Genomic DNA, 15,135 nt, shown 5'->3' with positions numbered 1-15,135 from the left:
CTCCAATTTAGCAAAGATGTGCCCAAAATTAGCACTAATCCTCGCAGTCGTTTTTATATCATTATATTCTTTATATTGTTATATTATGATTCATGTACAAAGGAAGCAGTTCCTGCTTCACCTTAGAGGGCAACAATGTACAGGAGGAGCATCTCCCTCCCAGGCGAGCTGTGCCTCTAAGTCTGTACATTACCTGTACTCTACAGAGGGTAGACCTTCTCTCATGGCTACACTGATTTTGCATGGCAGTTTGGCCTCCGCCCCGCCTCACACTGCCCCATCCTACCCTCCCGCCCCACCGGGGCTGTTCCGGGGCAAACCTTGTGTAAACCTGACAGTGAAGGTCACGATAACAATGTTTCTCCTGAGTATTTACTCGCTGTCTCCACCAGCCCTACCCTGCCTACACTTGTCCTGCCCTACCTTGCTCTACCCTGCACTGACTTGCCCTGCAATGTCAGAAAAATGAATGTTAAGTGATTATACAAATGTAAAGTTTACAAAGATATCAGATTAATCTGAAGGCCAACACGACCCAGTTGGCGGAGCCTCCACCTGTGACAGCTGACCAAGTGGTTGTTCCTCTTCCACTGATGATAAAAGCATAGAAGGGGAGGACAAATCTGTCGTTGTTGACAGTTGGTCAAATGTATCTCTATCCTTACTAACTAACAGCTGAGGACGTAGTTGAATATTCCCTTGGTTTTCTTCTGTCCTGACTGACAGCTGGTGTAAACAGGTGGGTTCGCGGTTAAAGAGTTCCCAAAAAAACATTTTGGGAATGTGGATGTTACTCTATCAGGGAACAGCTCATGATCCAGTTACTTCATCAAGGAATTGCTCCTAATTCAGAATCTTTCTATCAAGGAACAGCTGCTGGTCAGGAGTTTCTGAGTTTGATAGAGTATCTTTGATGTTATTTTTATATGGAAGAGAACGAGATTCCAAAAGCGATGAGGGTGAGAAGCCTGAAGGACAGGAGCAGCTAAAACGACGTGAAAGAGATTGACGAAAACAAGAATTAAAGCTGCAAGTGGTGTGTTTAGCAAGGAAAGAATCAACCCAGTTGCTTATTGCTGCACTGCTTCCATTTCAAGAAATCCTTACTTAGGCAGGGGGCCCAGGACTGCACTACATATTCGGAGTGGGGTCTATATAGACGTAAGTTTACTGGCAATACTGTACTCTTGCTTTACGAGAGAGAGAGAGAGAGAGAGAGAGAGAGAGAGAGAGAGAGAGAGAGAGAGAGAGAGAGAGAGAGAGAGAGAGAGAGAGAGAGAGAGAGAGTTAAGAAAATAAAAGAAAGAAGTCACGAAAACGTAGATGGGAAAGGGCGTGTCCTGAGGTCAGGAGGAGTGTCCCGAGCCCAGGAAGTGTATCATGAGGCCAGGTGCGTCCTGAGGCCAGGAGGCGTGTGCTGAGGCCAGGGGCGTGTCCTCAGACAAGGGGCATGTCCTAAGGCCAGGGATGTGTCCCGGGGCCAGGTGCGTGTCCTGAGAACAAGGGGCGTGTCCCAAGAACAGGTGAGTATCTTGAGGCCAAAGGGCGTGTCCTGAGGACAGCGGGCATTTAGAGGCCAGAGTCGTGTCCCGAGGATATGAGCGTGTCTTGAGGCCAAGGGGCGTGTCCCATCCCTGCCCCCCACCATCACTATCGCTGCTTCACCTACCAATAAAAGCCTCGCCTTCATCATCTTCAGGTCGCCAGCTCCTCCCCTTCCCCACACTATATATAAGTCAAGCCACTATACTGTCACCACCGTGGCCTCTGCCAACCCGTGCAGCTGTGTGCCAACACTCTGACACCCAGCCTTACACCTTTACTCTGCGTAAGAAATTTATGGGTATGACTGATGCCACGGAAAGATTGCTTTGAAGACATTGGTATAAGTACAACCGCCACAAAGTAACCGTGACATATATTCATTCATCGATATTTACCCAGGAACTTATTTCTATGAAAGAGTCCTGGTGTTACCCGGGACTTTCATATGAGCTTCTGCAGCCCAGGGTTGAGCTACTTCCAGTGGCAGGGAAAAGTAGACTCCTTTGAAGTGAGTTCTTTGACGGGACTGTACTCACATAACACAGCCCCGACAAAGGTGACTTTTCATTCGCGATGTAACCTCAAGGAGGCTGGGTCCGGTACATATACATATACATAGAGAGAGAGAGAGAGAGAGAGAGAGAGAGAGAGAGAGAGAGAGAGAGAGAGAGAGAGAGAGAGAGAGAGAGAGAGAGAGAGAGAGAATATGAAGGAAAGCTGCATTTTCATTTGGATACATGATCAAAACAAAGCTTTTTATCCTTCCATATTCTTCAAGAGAAAATTGTTTGAGTACTACCATATGCTTGTTCCTTCATTCCTAGGGTACAGTTTTTATCTGCATGACGAAGTCCCCCGAGAATAACGACCCACTCTTAAAATAAACAGCAATCTTTCGTAACGTTGTCACAACCAATACATCGGTGATGAAGGCGGCAGCATGACCGACAAGAACATTAATAATGTTATGACAGTCTGAAATGCACACTTGCTGTTTACACTAAGTGTATCGCTACATGGTTGGCAACTCTCCAACCCCAGCTATTAATGGCTTAGTGTTGCAATACATGGCAACATTCCATCCAGCTGTGTATGGTTTAGATTGCAATATATGGCAGATTTCAAGCCTGCTGTTTATGGTTTAGAGTTGCAATATATAACAACATTCCACTCCAACAATTAACTGTTAAGAACTGTAATATATGTCATCATTCCACCCCATTTCTTTCTGGTTTAGAGATGGAATACATGGCACTATTCCACCCAGCTGTTTAAGGTTTGTAGCGATACATGGCAACATTCCGTACCACTTGTTAATGGAGTAAAGTTGTAATACTTGGCACATTCCACCAAGCTGTTTATGATTTAGCTAAATTTGCAATATATAGCATTAGTTCTGTGTTTCTTCTTTGTTGTAATTGCATCTTGGGGTATGCTGAAATGGTGTTTGTGGTACTATTAGTGATGAGTGATGTCTAAGGCGTAGAAGGTGACTCGTATTTCTCTGTTGAGTTCGGTTTGTGATGGGCGTTTGTTGATGGCTGATGGTTGCACTACGGCTTGCATGGTAATTCTCCTCAGCTGTTTATAGTAGCAATACATGGCAACATTCCAGCCACTGGCTACGTGAAGATAGCGGGTATCTTCCCATGTCATCTGGTTCCCGACTTCGGTATTTATGTACTTCCTTGCGCCATATTTGTTGTTGTTTTTACTTTAATGGCGCAAATGAATCTAGACTATTAATGAAAAGATTGCGACGTCAGAATGACTGCTACTTCTAGTTGCTGCACTTCCAGTACCCTCCATCCTAGTCAGTGTACGAGACAGTTCCCAAATAGAAGAAAGGACTTTCAAAGTAAGGAAACGTGGGATTCATTATAACAATTTTAACATTTTACAAACGAACTTAGCTAAACCTAATCTAGTTTAGCTAACCTTATCTATATTATGATAACATAGCTTATGATTGAAATGAGCGAAAATAGACTATTGAATTGATTATTTATCTTGTGCATCTTAAAGTAACCCAGAAAAAGTGATAAGATTTTTTCTGTGGCATCTGTAAAGTAATACGTCATATTTCTTTGTACAAATCCGTCTGTATTTGAAAACGTGTGTTTGTGTCGAGTGAGGGTATGTGGTTTGAAGAATCATATCATACGATGATGATTGTTGAAGATTCAAAAATTTGTATAGTTGTTCCCTACGTATTGGAAAATTACTTATATGGCGGATACAAATGGACTTTCACAAAAATTATTGTGTTGAAACAAGTACAGGTACAGTACTTATTTTGTGTGATCATTTCCTCTCATAGTTCTTCACAGAGTGAAATTCAACATATTCATTAACTTAATATTGAAGATATGTGTGACATCTGGTGGCTTTGCAATACATTTGTACAAATTCTATCAAGGCCGAACACGAATACGTTTTTCAATTCTTTCATTACGAATAAACAAAACGTATGCGTGTTGCTGAACTTATTAGCTTGAAGCTATAGTTACGATAGCTTCACCTGCTGTAAAATATATACACAGTGGAAACATTCGTCTTCTCACTTGTCAGCCCTTGTCAATAAATCTGCAGGGCAAGCGGTATAATTTACCTATATCGCCTTACCTAACGAAATCTATGTGATCGCGTATCTCTGAGCGTATTCTAAAACGCAGGACGCAGCATTGTGGTATGCACAAGTTGTCATTTTGTTAAGCACCGAATTTCCGGTGCGACGGTGAAGGGTGATAGAGGAACATGATCACAAGAAGGGTTGAGGAAAGGGCGGGTGTTCTGCACCACTTTGTCTTCAGAGAAACAAACCCAACATTAAACCACCACCATCGAGACCACCCTGTGCAAAGGAACTACAATCACTATATAATCCTTATGCTAGACGTATTTTGAGTCAAACGGCAATGAATAAGTAAAAGGTCAGTAACCACCAAGCAAACTCGCAAGCATTTAAACCCCTAAAACGCCTAGGAGACTGACTCGTTATAGCTTATGTCTGAAACCACTAATGGAGCGACACAAAGACGCGAGGAACAGCCTAGCCGCTCTTGTTAGAGGTTAAGTGATGGGGTTTGTTCTCCGTTTAGTGAAACTTCGCTCACTTTTCTTTATCCTCTCGCAAATATGCTCTTCTCTCATAACTATACAAGTTTTTGTCAACAGAAGAAAATAATGATAAAATGGCGCAAGAAAAGTAATCATCCCGACTCGTTCCATGATCATACCCTTGGTGAAGGTAACTTTAGCGCTCCTGTCTATGTGGTCACACCTCTCACCGACAGCACCTGTAGGACTCCTATCTTCCTCCATAGTCGTAACCCACTCTGCTGATGCCTCTAGCACCACTCAGTCTTCCTCCATGACCGAACCCACTTCCCCTGGTAACAATAACTTCACGGAAACCATTTTAAGAGAGCAAAAGCATGAGCAAGAAGCTTCGCGGCTGGAAAATTGTCCCCATGTGTGAGTGAATATTGTATGTGGTTCGCCGGGTGCGCGGAGGGCGTGAGGAGGGGACGGAGTCATGTCTGTAACCTGTTAGACCAGGGGAATAGCGGCTGTTGCTGTGCGGCCTGTTAAACCAACAGTCGGGTCAGCGGCAACTGTTTGTACGCGACCTGTTGGTCTAGCGGCCAGGTAGCTGTGTGACCCTCCACCATCTGGAGTGAGGTTTGGTTACATCCTGGTTCCTGACGGATCCAGCGACGACACATAAACTTAGGGGGACGTCACTATAAGATCTTGTACAATGGACCCCTGGAGGTGTGAGGCAGGGATGGTCTTCTGGCCCGACCTCGCCAACTGTACCCATTCGTATTGTATACTATATATATTGACAAGTGTAGTTGCCAGTTCCCCCTTCCCTCCAGTATTACCAAATACCTAAAAAGATAACCAGTATTCACACACTCCCTTTGAGCCCAACTCATTACTGGTACTCCGACTTTTCCTGCAATATTCATTTCAATTACCGAAAAACGAAAAGAAAAAAAAATGAGGGAGAAAATAATGCTTAATCATTCAGTGAGAAATAAAACCAGTCATGCTCCTGGCCTATAAATGAAAGGGTAATGGCAACATTCTTTTATAGTTCTTTGAGGGTTTTATATGATCTTTGATTATTGCATTATCAATGACCCATTTAGCAGTCTTCCTAAATGGTGCTTTTGATCTTTAGCATTATCTCGATACACAATTATCATAGGATAAAGGTTTTACTTGCTTTTTTGTTGCTTTGTGCATGCGTTGTTTCTTATCCCAGAACGTCTTTCGCTGTACTAAGTAGATGGCGTGTGGTCCAACGGGCCCTATCTGCCTCTGTGAACCTACCTGGAAAAATTTTGGGGACAGTTTACCTTTTCGCCTTCCCAATAAATAATTTTTGAGATGTCCTTTGGTTCGCTTTCACCTTCTTCGTTTCCTGCGCGAGAACGTATCCTGCTGCTGTTTCGTAAGCTTACTGCCATCGCTTTGGATGGTCGGTGTTGGGAAGGTTTGAGGTGACGCGAACTCAGAGTTTTCAAGTAAGTGTCGTACAGGCGAGGAAGCATGTATGTCAACGCAGTCACTCCCATTTGTTGTGAGTGACGGAAAGGAGAAATTATGAGCCACAACGCGATACATGAGCGATGTCGCTTGAAGGTGAATGCTCTTAAATGGACTCCTTGGCGAGGTGATGCTTGTTGTCGCAATCGTCCACCCACTCAAAGAAAACAAGAAACGTTCGTTCACTTTGGGCCAAACTAAACGAAGCCTAACTTAACTCATACCATTCTAGGCTCTTATGATTGGTTAAATTAGCTTAAAATTTCTTATTCTTAGTAGATTTATCATATTCAACTCATTCCTTTATGCTAAATGCCCTCACCACTTATGTTTTGACTTAAAACTGCTTATTGGGTGTAGGAGTATTGCTCCCCCTGCGTATAGAGTCATCCTCCCGCACAGATTTTTAATTTTCGGAATTAGGAAACTGTCATGTGAAGAAATTTTTAAAAATGTATTAATGATTTGACGTAAGGATTTTTTTGTGCATGTGTTTGTGTTTGTAATATATATATATATATATATATATATATATATATATATATATATATATATATATATATATATATATCATTCCCCAGTGCGCCATTCTGTCACATCGTATCCCAGATAAAACTCCCGGCAATTTTCCCGCTTTCGCTCCACCACCACATTAAGTCAATTGCTAGTCGCTCCACCACCGCATCAACTCCAATCACTACATCACCACCACATCATCTTCCCCGTCAATCGTTCCAGCACCACATTAACTCTCCTGCCCACACCGTCCATGCGACCCACCTTACCTTGGGTCGAGGAGCGTCGGACGCCTGCAGAAGGTACACTGGCTCAGCTCGACAACGTTCGTCGCCCGGGGACCCAAGCCAACGACTGGGGCGGTCGCCTCCCGCCAGCCATACCCTGCCATACCATGCCTCTCACTCATACCACACACACATACTACCCTACACGTCACCCATCAAATCTCAAACAGACATAGAATCTATTTCTTCCAATTTCAGACTCATCCTCAGATAGCCAGATACCTGCGTCTCAAATCTTGTCACTATTACCAACTGATGGGATACAGTTTAGGGACTCTTTTTTTAGTTGCCAGAATTGGTAATACTGTTGTGTCAGTATAAATATGTATTACCAATAACTCTCCCCTCCCCAATCCCTCCCTGATCACCACCCACCCCTACCCCCAAGAAAAGCGTTTCCTTCCTCTCGCATCGTCACGAATTTGGGGTCGAACCAAAGTACTCGTACTGGTTCAACCCGCGGGGTTGTCACTCATCCCGTGACATAATATTTTTGTTGAGCCAATTTGGGTCACAGGGACACCCAAGAGTACCTCTGTCAGGGACTTGACCATGCAGAGACCACGAGGTCCTTGAGAGATCACGAGATCACTTCAAAAACCACGAGGTTACTTCAGAGACCACGAGGTCACTTTCTATAATATTCTGTTCTCTCTTTAAAAAATACAGGGATTAACAAGTGTTAAGTGTGGTTTAGTACCTGGAGGAAACAGATACGTTTAACGATGGCTCGACAGTGTGATGAACGATGTTAGTGGCGCTCTGGGGGTGTTGGAGCTGACTGATGAATCACCAGCAGTTGTTCCCCTCTGAGACCGCAGCTGGTGGTGGTGTGGTGGACGTAGTGTTGGTGGAGTGCTGGTGGTGTGGTGGAGGTAGCATTGGTGAGGGGCTGGTGTGGTGGAGGTAGTGTTAGTGGGTTGCTGGTGGTGAGGTGTAGGTAGTGTTGGTGGGGTGCTATAGGTGTGGTGGAGGTAGTGCTGGTGGTGTGGTGGAGGTAGTGCTGGTAGTGTGGTGGAAGTAGTGTTGGTGGGAGCTGGTGGTGTGCTGGAGGTAATATTGGTGAAGGGCTGGTGGTGATGGTGTCGGAGAAAGAGAGGTGCTGGTGCTGGAGGTAGTAGTGTTGGAGACGGGGGGTCTTGGGTGGAGCATATGATGTATGTCAGGTGTGTGTTGATGGTTCTGGCACCTGGATGGCCGCTTGGCACCTCAACCTCCTGGCACATACCAACCTTTCATATATATATATATATATATATATATATATATATATATATATATATATATATATATATATATATATTTATATATATATATATTTATTTATATATATATATATATATTTATTTATATATATATATATATATATATATATATATATATATATATATATATATATATATATATATATATATATATATATATATATATATATATATATATATATATATATATAAGTGCCTGAGTTTGAATTAACTCCCTAATGTAGATGCATATTTGGTCTACTGTACTGCTGTTTGAGCCTGCCATTGATGTCAGTAGTGCAGCTTGAACGACAACCTCAGCGGGTCTTCACCACCAAAGTTTTACGCAATACATAATGGAGTGGAAAGGTTTCGGAGTATCTCTGGATGAACGATTTGAATAAGGTGACAGATATAGTTTACATTTTCTTATTTATACGTCTGGATGATACGCTGTGATGTTATATGTCTTCTGACCGTTTGAGTGGTACTTTCTGCTGTTGTTAAACGTCTTCTGACGGTTTCAGATGAGGCCATTCCAGTGGTGGCTGCTAGTGGGGAGCCTTGGAATGTGTGGCCATGGGGATGGTGGTTTTGATGGACCCTTCCTTCCTACTGGAAATGAGACCGACAGGACTTACAGGGACGCACTCAAGGAAGGCTGGTGGAGTATGTGATGCAGGGCTGGCTTCACTCTCATCGTATCTTCAGTGTTGGAGGGCCTGGCGCCCCTCCCACATACCCTGAGTGTTGGAGGGTCTGGCTCCTCTCCCACACACCTTGATTGTTAGGGGCTCTGGCCCCACGCTCCCTGCACCAGGTTCTCAAGGAAAACGTCTTTTGTGCCAGGTATAATCTTAAATGAAAGATAATTGTAAGGCTGTAAGTGGCTGGTCCAGTTCCTTTACCCCTTGTCCACACTGACTGTAAGTGGCTGGCCGAGTTGGCCGTTTCTTTACCCTGGCACAGCTCACTGAAATTTCCCAATAGCTCAAGAAATAAAGATGTAAAGATGTCACTCGTAACCCTAAAGCATACCTGCTCAACCCGACCTATAGCTACAGTGATAACTCTACTGTATATTGATATACACGCCTTATCACTTAAGTATATGAAATTTAATCATTTCCTTTCTACATCTGCTCACCTCAGATCTCTCATGATACAATCAGTTGTATGGATGTCATGACTCATTTATGTACTAGAACGACAGACTGTTGTAGGAAGATATATATATATATATATATATATATATATATATATATATATATATATATATATATGTTTGAGGACAATGTGTGGTGTGAGGTGGTTTGATCGAGTAAGTAACGTGAGGGTAAGAGAGATGTGTGGAAATAAAAAGAGCGTGGTTGAGAGAGCAGAAGAGGGTGTTTTGAAATGGTTTGGGCACATGGAGAGAATGAGTGAGGAAAGATTGACCAAGATGATATATGTGTCGGAGGTGGAGGGAACGAGGAGAAGAGGGAGACCAAATTGGAGGTGGAAAGATGGAGTGAAAAAGATTTTGTGTGATCGGGGCCTGAACATGCAGGAGGGTGAAAGGAGGGCAAGGAATAGAGTGAATTGGAGCGATGTGGTATACCGGGGTTGACGTGCTGTCAGTGGATGGAATCAAGGCATGTGAAGCGTCTGGGGTAAACCATGGAAAGCTGTGTAGGTATGTGTATTTGCGTGTGTGGACGTATGTATATACATGTGTATGGGGGTGGGTTAGGCCATTTCTTTCGTCTGTTTCCTTGCGCTACCTCGCAAACGCGGGAGACAGCGACAAAGCAAAAAAAAAAAAAAAAAAAAAAAAAAAATATATATATATATATATATATATATATATTTTTTTTTTTTTTTTTTTTTTTCAAACTATTCGTCATTTCCCGCGTTAGCGAGGTAGCGTTAAGAACAGAGAACTGGGTCACTGAGGGAATATCCTCACCTGGCCCCCTTCTCTGTTCCTTCTTTTGGAAAATTAAAAAAAATTGAGAGGGGAGGATTTCCAGCCCCCCGCTCCCTCCCCTTTTAGTCGCCTTCTACGACACGCAGGGAATACGTGGGAAGTATTCTTTCTCCCCTATCCCCAGGGATATATATATATATATATATATATATATATATATATATATATATATATATAGACAGGTGAAGGTAACATTCGCGGGCTCTGTCACCTGTGAAAACAGCTGTGACATGACGTTCTTCTCTATGTTGTGGACTGAAACATACAGACGCAGGTGGACCGACTGGTTTTATTTTGCTTCCACTCAACGCCTCCGGGAGCAGCCGAGGGAGGGACGTCTGGGATGGTGGGGGTAACACTCCCTCACCCCCACACCTTGTGGACAGCTACAGCAGCTGTAGTAACTGGCTTAGTAACCACTAAGATACACTTGACGCCAGCCTTCAAGATGTTACAACTCCTCGATAATGATAAAGGCAAATGACTAAAGCAGCCAAACCTGACTTTTCTCCATCATAGATAACAGTCATATGTCAAGCGAGAAATTACCCTAATGGTCCACGTATGCATGGTCATCTTTGTATGAGAAGATAAAGATTATTAGCTTCGCTGGTCATGTGTTGTCATCCACACCCCAAAGAGACTATTTACCACCCCTGTCGTGATGGAGTAGTTGCCCGGTATTGGGGCGATGTGTGGCTTGTTGGGAGCCGACACCGTAACGAGCGGTTTGGGCAAGGAGCTATGATGGGTTGTTTTGAGTGTTCTGAGGTCGGATCTGTTTATGCGGACCGGCCTCAGTCTGAGTTCGTCAGTTGCTGTTCACCCACCGGCTCACGCAAGACCTCTCTCTCTCTCTCTCTCTCTCTCTGGCTCATCATTAAACAAGGTCATCGATATAAAGGTGTTGAATTTTGTATCGACTCTTTACTTGACCTACCATCACAGTGTGGCACGGCGGAGCTACGCTGAGACTTCCTGTGGCGTCACTACATACTTTACATCCTTCATCCAGTTTCGACATTCACGGTAGAAATGCAGCCGAATTGTGGAAGGAGTGGGGGAACCAGTGAGAGATGTTACGTGGCGACGACAGAACGGAATAAGAAAAATACTAACTGTGATAAGAACAGAGGCACATAAGATATTCAGCACTTTTTACCGTTACTGCAGAGCAGAGGAATGTCAAGGCTTTTGAGGACTGCTGCCAACGTTTGCGAAATGCTCTGTTTGGTTGTGGCAGAGAAAATGTACACGGCATGACTATCTGACATCGGCCACCCAGCGAGCATTGTGGTGGGTTAGAATGCATGTCCTCAGTGTATTACGCCAGTTTAACAATGCAAAGACTTGTGATTGTCTGGACAACTTGCATTTTGTGAACAGCCTCTTCATCGTTTTCACAGCATTTTTGCCCTTTCCATTTGACTGTGGACGTCTATAATTAAAGAGGTTATCTGCTTCTCCCCTGCCTGACAAGGGCAAGGGTGGTTTTATTTTCTGGTGCAGACACGGAATTGAATAAGATTACTGACAGATGGAAACATATATGAAAAGGAGAGGGAGAAGAATCACTCATTAATCATTGTTATTATTCGTATGATTTATTGGATGATTTTTATATCATATTTTTCCTGAAATACAATATTTCTAACATATCCTTGGGTTTTGTTGATTTTTGGTGTCAAGATATTTTCTCATAAAGTTAGATTTAGTATTTATTGTATATGTAAACTTTGCACTGTCAGATTGACACAAAAGTAGTTTTTGTAATCAAGCTATATATATATATATATATATATATATATATATATATATATATATATATATATATATATATATATATATAAAACATTTTGAGTCATATGCAATAGTGTCCTGTAACATCAGATTCTTCATTTTCTGTCAAAATGATTTAGGACCATTTTCTCTTGTTTACATCTATGAAAGAAGTGTTCTTATCAATGGAATGTTTATTTAGGGAGACTAAATGGCAAAGCCATTCAGTAACAACAGCAATCTTGATTCTTACTGTTGTGTTGTTAACAAGAAAAAATAAGAATTATAGGAAATAGAATGAGTACCATTATTCATACTATTTGAAGCTTATATCATTTCAGATATTTTGTAATACATATGTAGGTTTGAACAGTGGTCACATCATCTTCGATATACTCTCATATGAATTATGAATATATGTATATATGTATTTAGGAGGATATGGGGGAGAGTGACCCTAGGGGTCCATGCTGAGCGCAAGACGCCGTGCACTTGTTCATTGTTTACAAATTGTACACAAAGGTCATCCATGGCCTCTGGTTCCTAGTAGCAAGTGTTGTGTTAGTGTGTACCATGAAAATGAGCACATCAGGTCTTCACACTGAGGGATTCCCTGTTGCAGGTGAGATTATCTATATGTTTCACAGGCAAGGGAGGAGTTCAGAGGATCCTAGCGGCCTCAAAAGAAAGTTTCTTGAGAGACTGTCTGAGCCACATTTATGGAGCCTCAGGCAGAGCCACTGACCGGGGGCGGCCACCACTGTTATACTGGCTTTATATGTATTTCATACCACTTTTTACTTCATAATGTTCTAGTTACAGTAGGATCTGTTTGTTAGTTGATATGGAAGTCCTAATAGTTACTGGGAAGTTTGGACCGGGTATGTGGGATATGACAAATTTTGAACTGTAGTTTGTAACTGTTATAGCATTTCAGACCAAGTAGTTGCATATTTGCTTCTTTCAGGCGTTGCTACGAAAATAACCGCACAAATAATCTTAAGTATAAGTAGTTAGGTATTAGGGAAGTCTATGTTTCTAAATATAATTGAGATGCAAATTACGAGTACCTGTACTGGATGATTGAAAAATGTTTCTTGTACACGAGTTATTCCTATCTTAATGTATGTTGTTATGATGGTAACTGAAAATAAGATTTGCTCTGTACAGAATATGTAATCAAAATTTGATGATGATATGATTTAGTACATCTACTATATTAACAGTAAAATCTTTTAGATTTTGTAATTGAATAGCAGTATATTGTGTGCACAGTAGATCTAGACTAAGGGAGCATGATAGAAATCAGTTTTTTTATGTATAACTTGGTTTATGGGAGGGTTTTCAAAATTAAAGAATGTGTGTTTAAGCAGATATGGAAATAGGTTAAGGTTACATGAATCAACAGCATTCTTAAATACGTTGGCAAACTTCCCCTGGCAGCTGATGTTTGTAATTATTATTTGTTAATTGAAAAACTGTGACAGTCTCATTACCAGCAGTTGCATTCCTGAAGACGAACAGATTTCCCTGGTAATGCGTTTGAGCAATCGGTATCCATGACTTCTCACTTTCTCTAGCAATCCATATTTACCTTGTTTCAGTGATAGATTTGAAATATACCATCATTACTTCATCAGCTACGTGATGTCATTTGATCAGACATATGTAGTGAATTTGATGGAATTAATCTTTGTCTCCAGGAAATCAAAGTGTCAAGTAACTGCTTGTATATGGACCTCAGGACAGTCACATTTTCAAATGATATGAGAGGTAAGGTAAGTATTGATTACTAGGGAAATTTTGATGAGGTATTCATTTATACAAGTGTTTTACGTACTTTTACAGTAGCTAATCTATAATTTTTTCCTGGTCCTCATATCCTTCTACGTTGTTGAGTAATTTGAAATTGTAGGGTACGGAAATATATGGTCATAATTATGCCTCCATGGTTTTGATATGTTGTGCCCATGGAAAACAACTAATCCATAAGCAAATCTTGAAGAAACTTGTTAACAAGGTAAGAACAAATAGCTCTTAAACACTAGATATAATAACAAGGATAAGAACAATTTATTGATTTATTTTTGCTTTGCTGTATAATTATAAGTTGATTTTAGTTAGTTACAGGTAAAACTATTGTTTGACATTCATGTTATGAGAATATAAATGACATGGTTCAAGGCATATGAAGTCATCAGGGGAAACCATGCTAAGGTCTGCAGGAGCCTAGTTGTGGATAGCGAGATCAGGTTTTGGTGTAATATATATGACTATGAGAGAATGGATGTGAGCAATTAATGCCACATGTTTGTTCTGGTGCTTCCTCGTTAATCCTGGAAATGAAAAATAAGTATGATAAAATGAGAAATAGGTATTTCTTGGTATGACATTGTAAGGAAAACTAGAATGTTAATGTCGTAAGACAAGTAGAGTAAACAGCTTGCAAAATTTTTTTTTGGCATTTCTGGAAACACTGTTGTAACTCCCGTATTTGAATATATGTTCCCTTATATTTTTGACCAAGCAAATATTGTGATTGTGTTTGGCATTCTTGGATAATTTTCTCTGAATGGAAGTATTGCTTGTACTTGCATTATTAGATAATATTAGTGTGATTGTAAGTCAAGGATATAAAAAACTGCAGCATTAACAAACCTTTGATGTCGAGGAATAATATTAGTTTTGTCTTTTCAAGATGGTACTTTCAGAATAAGAATAGAGGATTGTGATAGTGTTTCTACTAAAGACAATATTTGTTTGTAAGTAGATGCTACAACAGAGTATGAGTAAATAGTATTGTTAGTACAGCACTGTTATTATTCCTTCACGGATCATCTAGAATTAAAATTTTGTGATAATAATCGTTGTCACAATATAAGTGAAATCTTTTATGTAGATTTTTCTGTTGAAGAATTGTAAGTAGGGAATGTTTGTAATGAAAATTGGAAATCCTTGACATGCAGTTCATGATTGTCTCAGAACAAAGATGCAGTACTTCTACTTATTTCGAGAAGAATTTACTGGTGTAACCAAATGAGGATTTGGCCAAGATTTATTGATTAAAGTTTTGTACTTTCACTGCTATTTATGAACGACTATGAAATTACCTGCATCACTGGATATTGTTTTGGAAATAGTTACCATATGCTGTTCTAAGATATTCTACCTCCGTTACAGTCTTGGAACTGAGATAATAGGATGCTTAGCAGTATTGTGCTTAACTTTAGAT

The 15,135-nt window shown here is 41.1% G+C and overlaps 2 protein-coding genes across 6 annotated transcripts in view; one reads left to right on the top strand and one right to left on the bottom strand.

Annotated features, from left to right (window-relative positions):
• LOC139752945 (calcineurin subunit B type 2) overlaps positions 1 to 6,991 on the bottom strand; it is a 103,938-nt gene extending 96,947 nt beyond the window's left edge. For 2 of the 4 annotated variants that reach the window (XM_071669047.1, XM_071669050.1), the window contains exon 1: positions 6,891 to 6,991. The gene's annotated coding sequence lies outside the window, so the exon portion shown is untranslated. The remainder of the gene's footprint in view (positions 1 to 6,890) is intronic. The other 2 variants (XM_071669051.1, XM_071669053.1) reach the window with 2 other exon arrangements.
• A 5,013-nt stretch (positions 6,992 to 12,004) lies between these two features.
• step (cytohesin steppke) overlaps positions 12,005 to 15,135 on the top strand; it is a 369,634-nt gene continuing 366,503 nt past the window's right edge. The window contains exon 1 of one of the 2 annotated variants that reach the window (XM_071669042.1): positions 12,005 to 12,525. Coding sequence is in view for 1 of the 2 variants with exons in the window: in XM_071669043.1 (XP_071525144.1) it covers positions 12,477 to 12,525 (49 nt within the window). In the remaining variant the exon portion in view is untranslated. The remainder of the gene's footprint in view (positions 12,526 to 15,135) is intronic. The other variant, XM_071669043.1, reaches the window with a different exon arrangement.

The sequence above is a fragment of the Panulirus ornatus genome, chromosome 13, assembly GCF_036320965.1.
Source record: "Panulirus ornatus isolate Po-2019 chromosome 13, ASM3632096v1, whole genome shotgun sequence".
Classification (NCBI taxonomy): domain Eukaryota; kingdom Metazoa; phylum Arthropoda; class Malacostraca; order Decapoda; family Palinuridae; genus Panulirus; species Panulirus ornatus.
The sequence above is the reverse complement of the archived record's forward strand: the minus strand, read 5'-3'. Positions and strand labels throughout refer to the sequence as shown.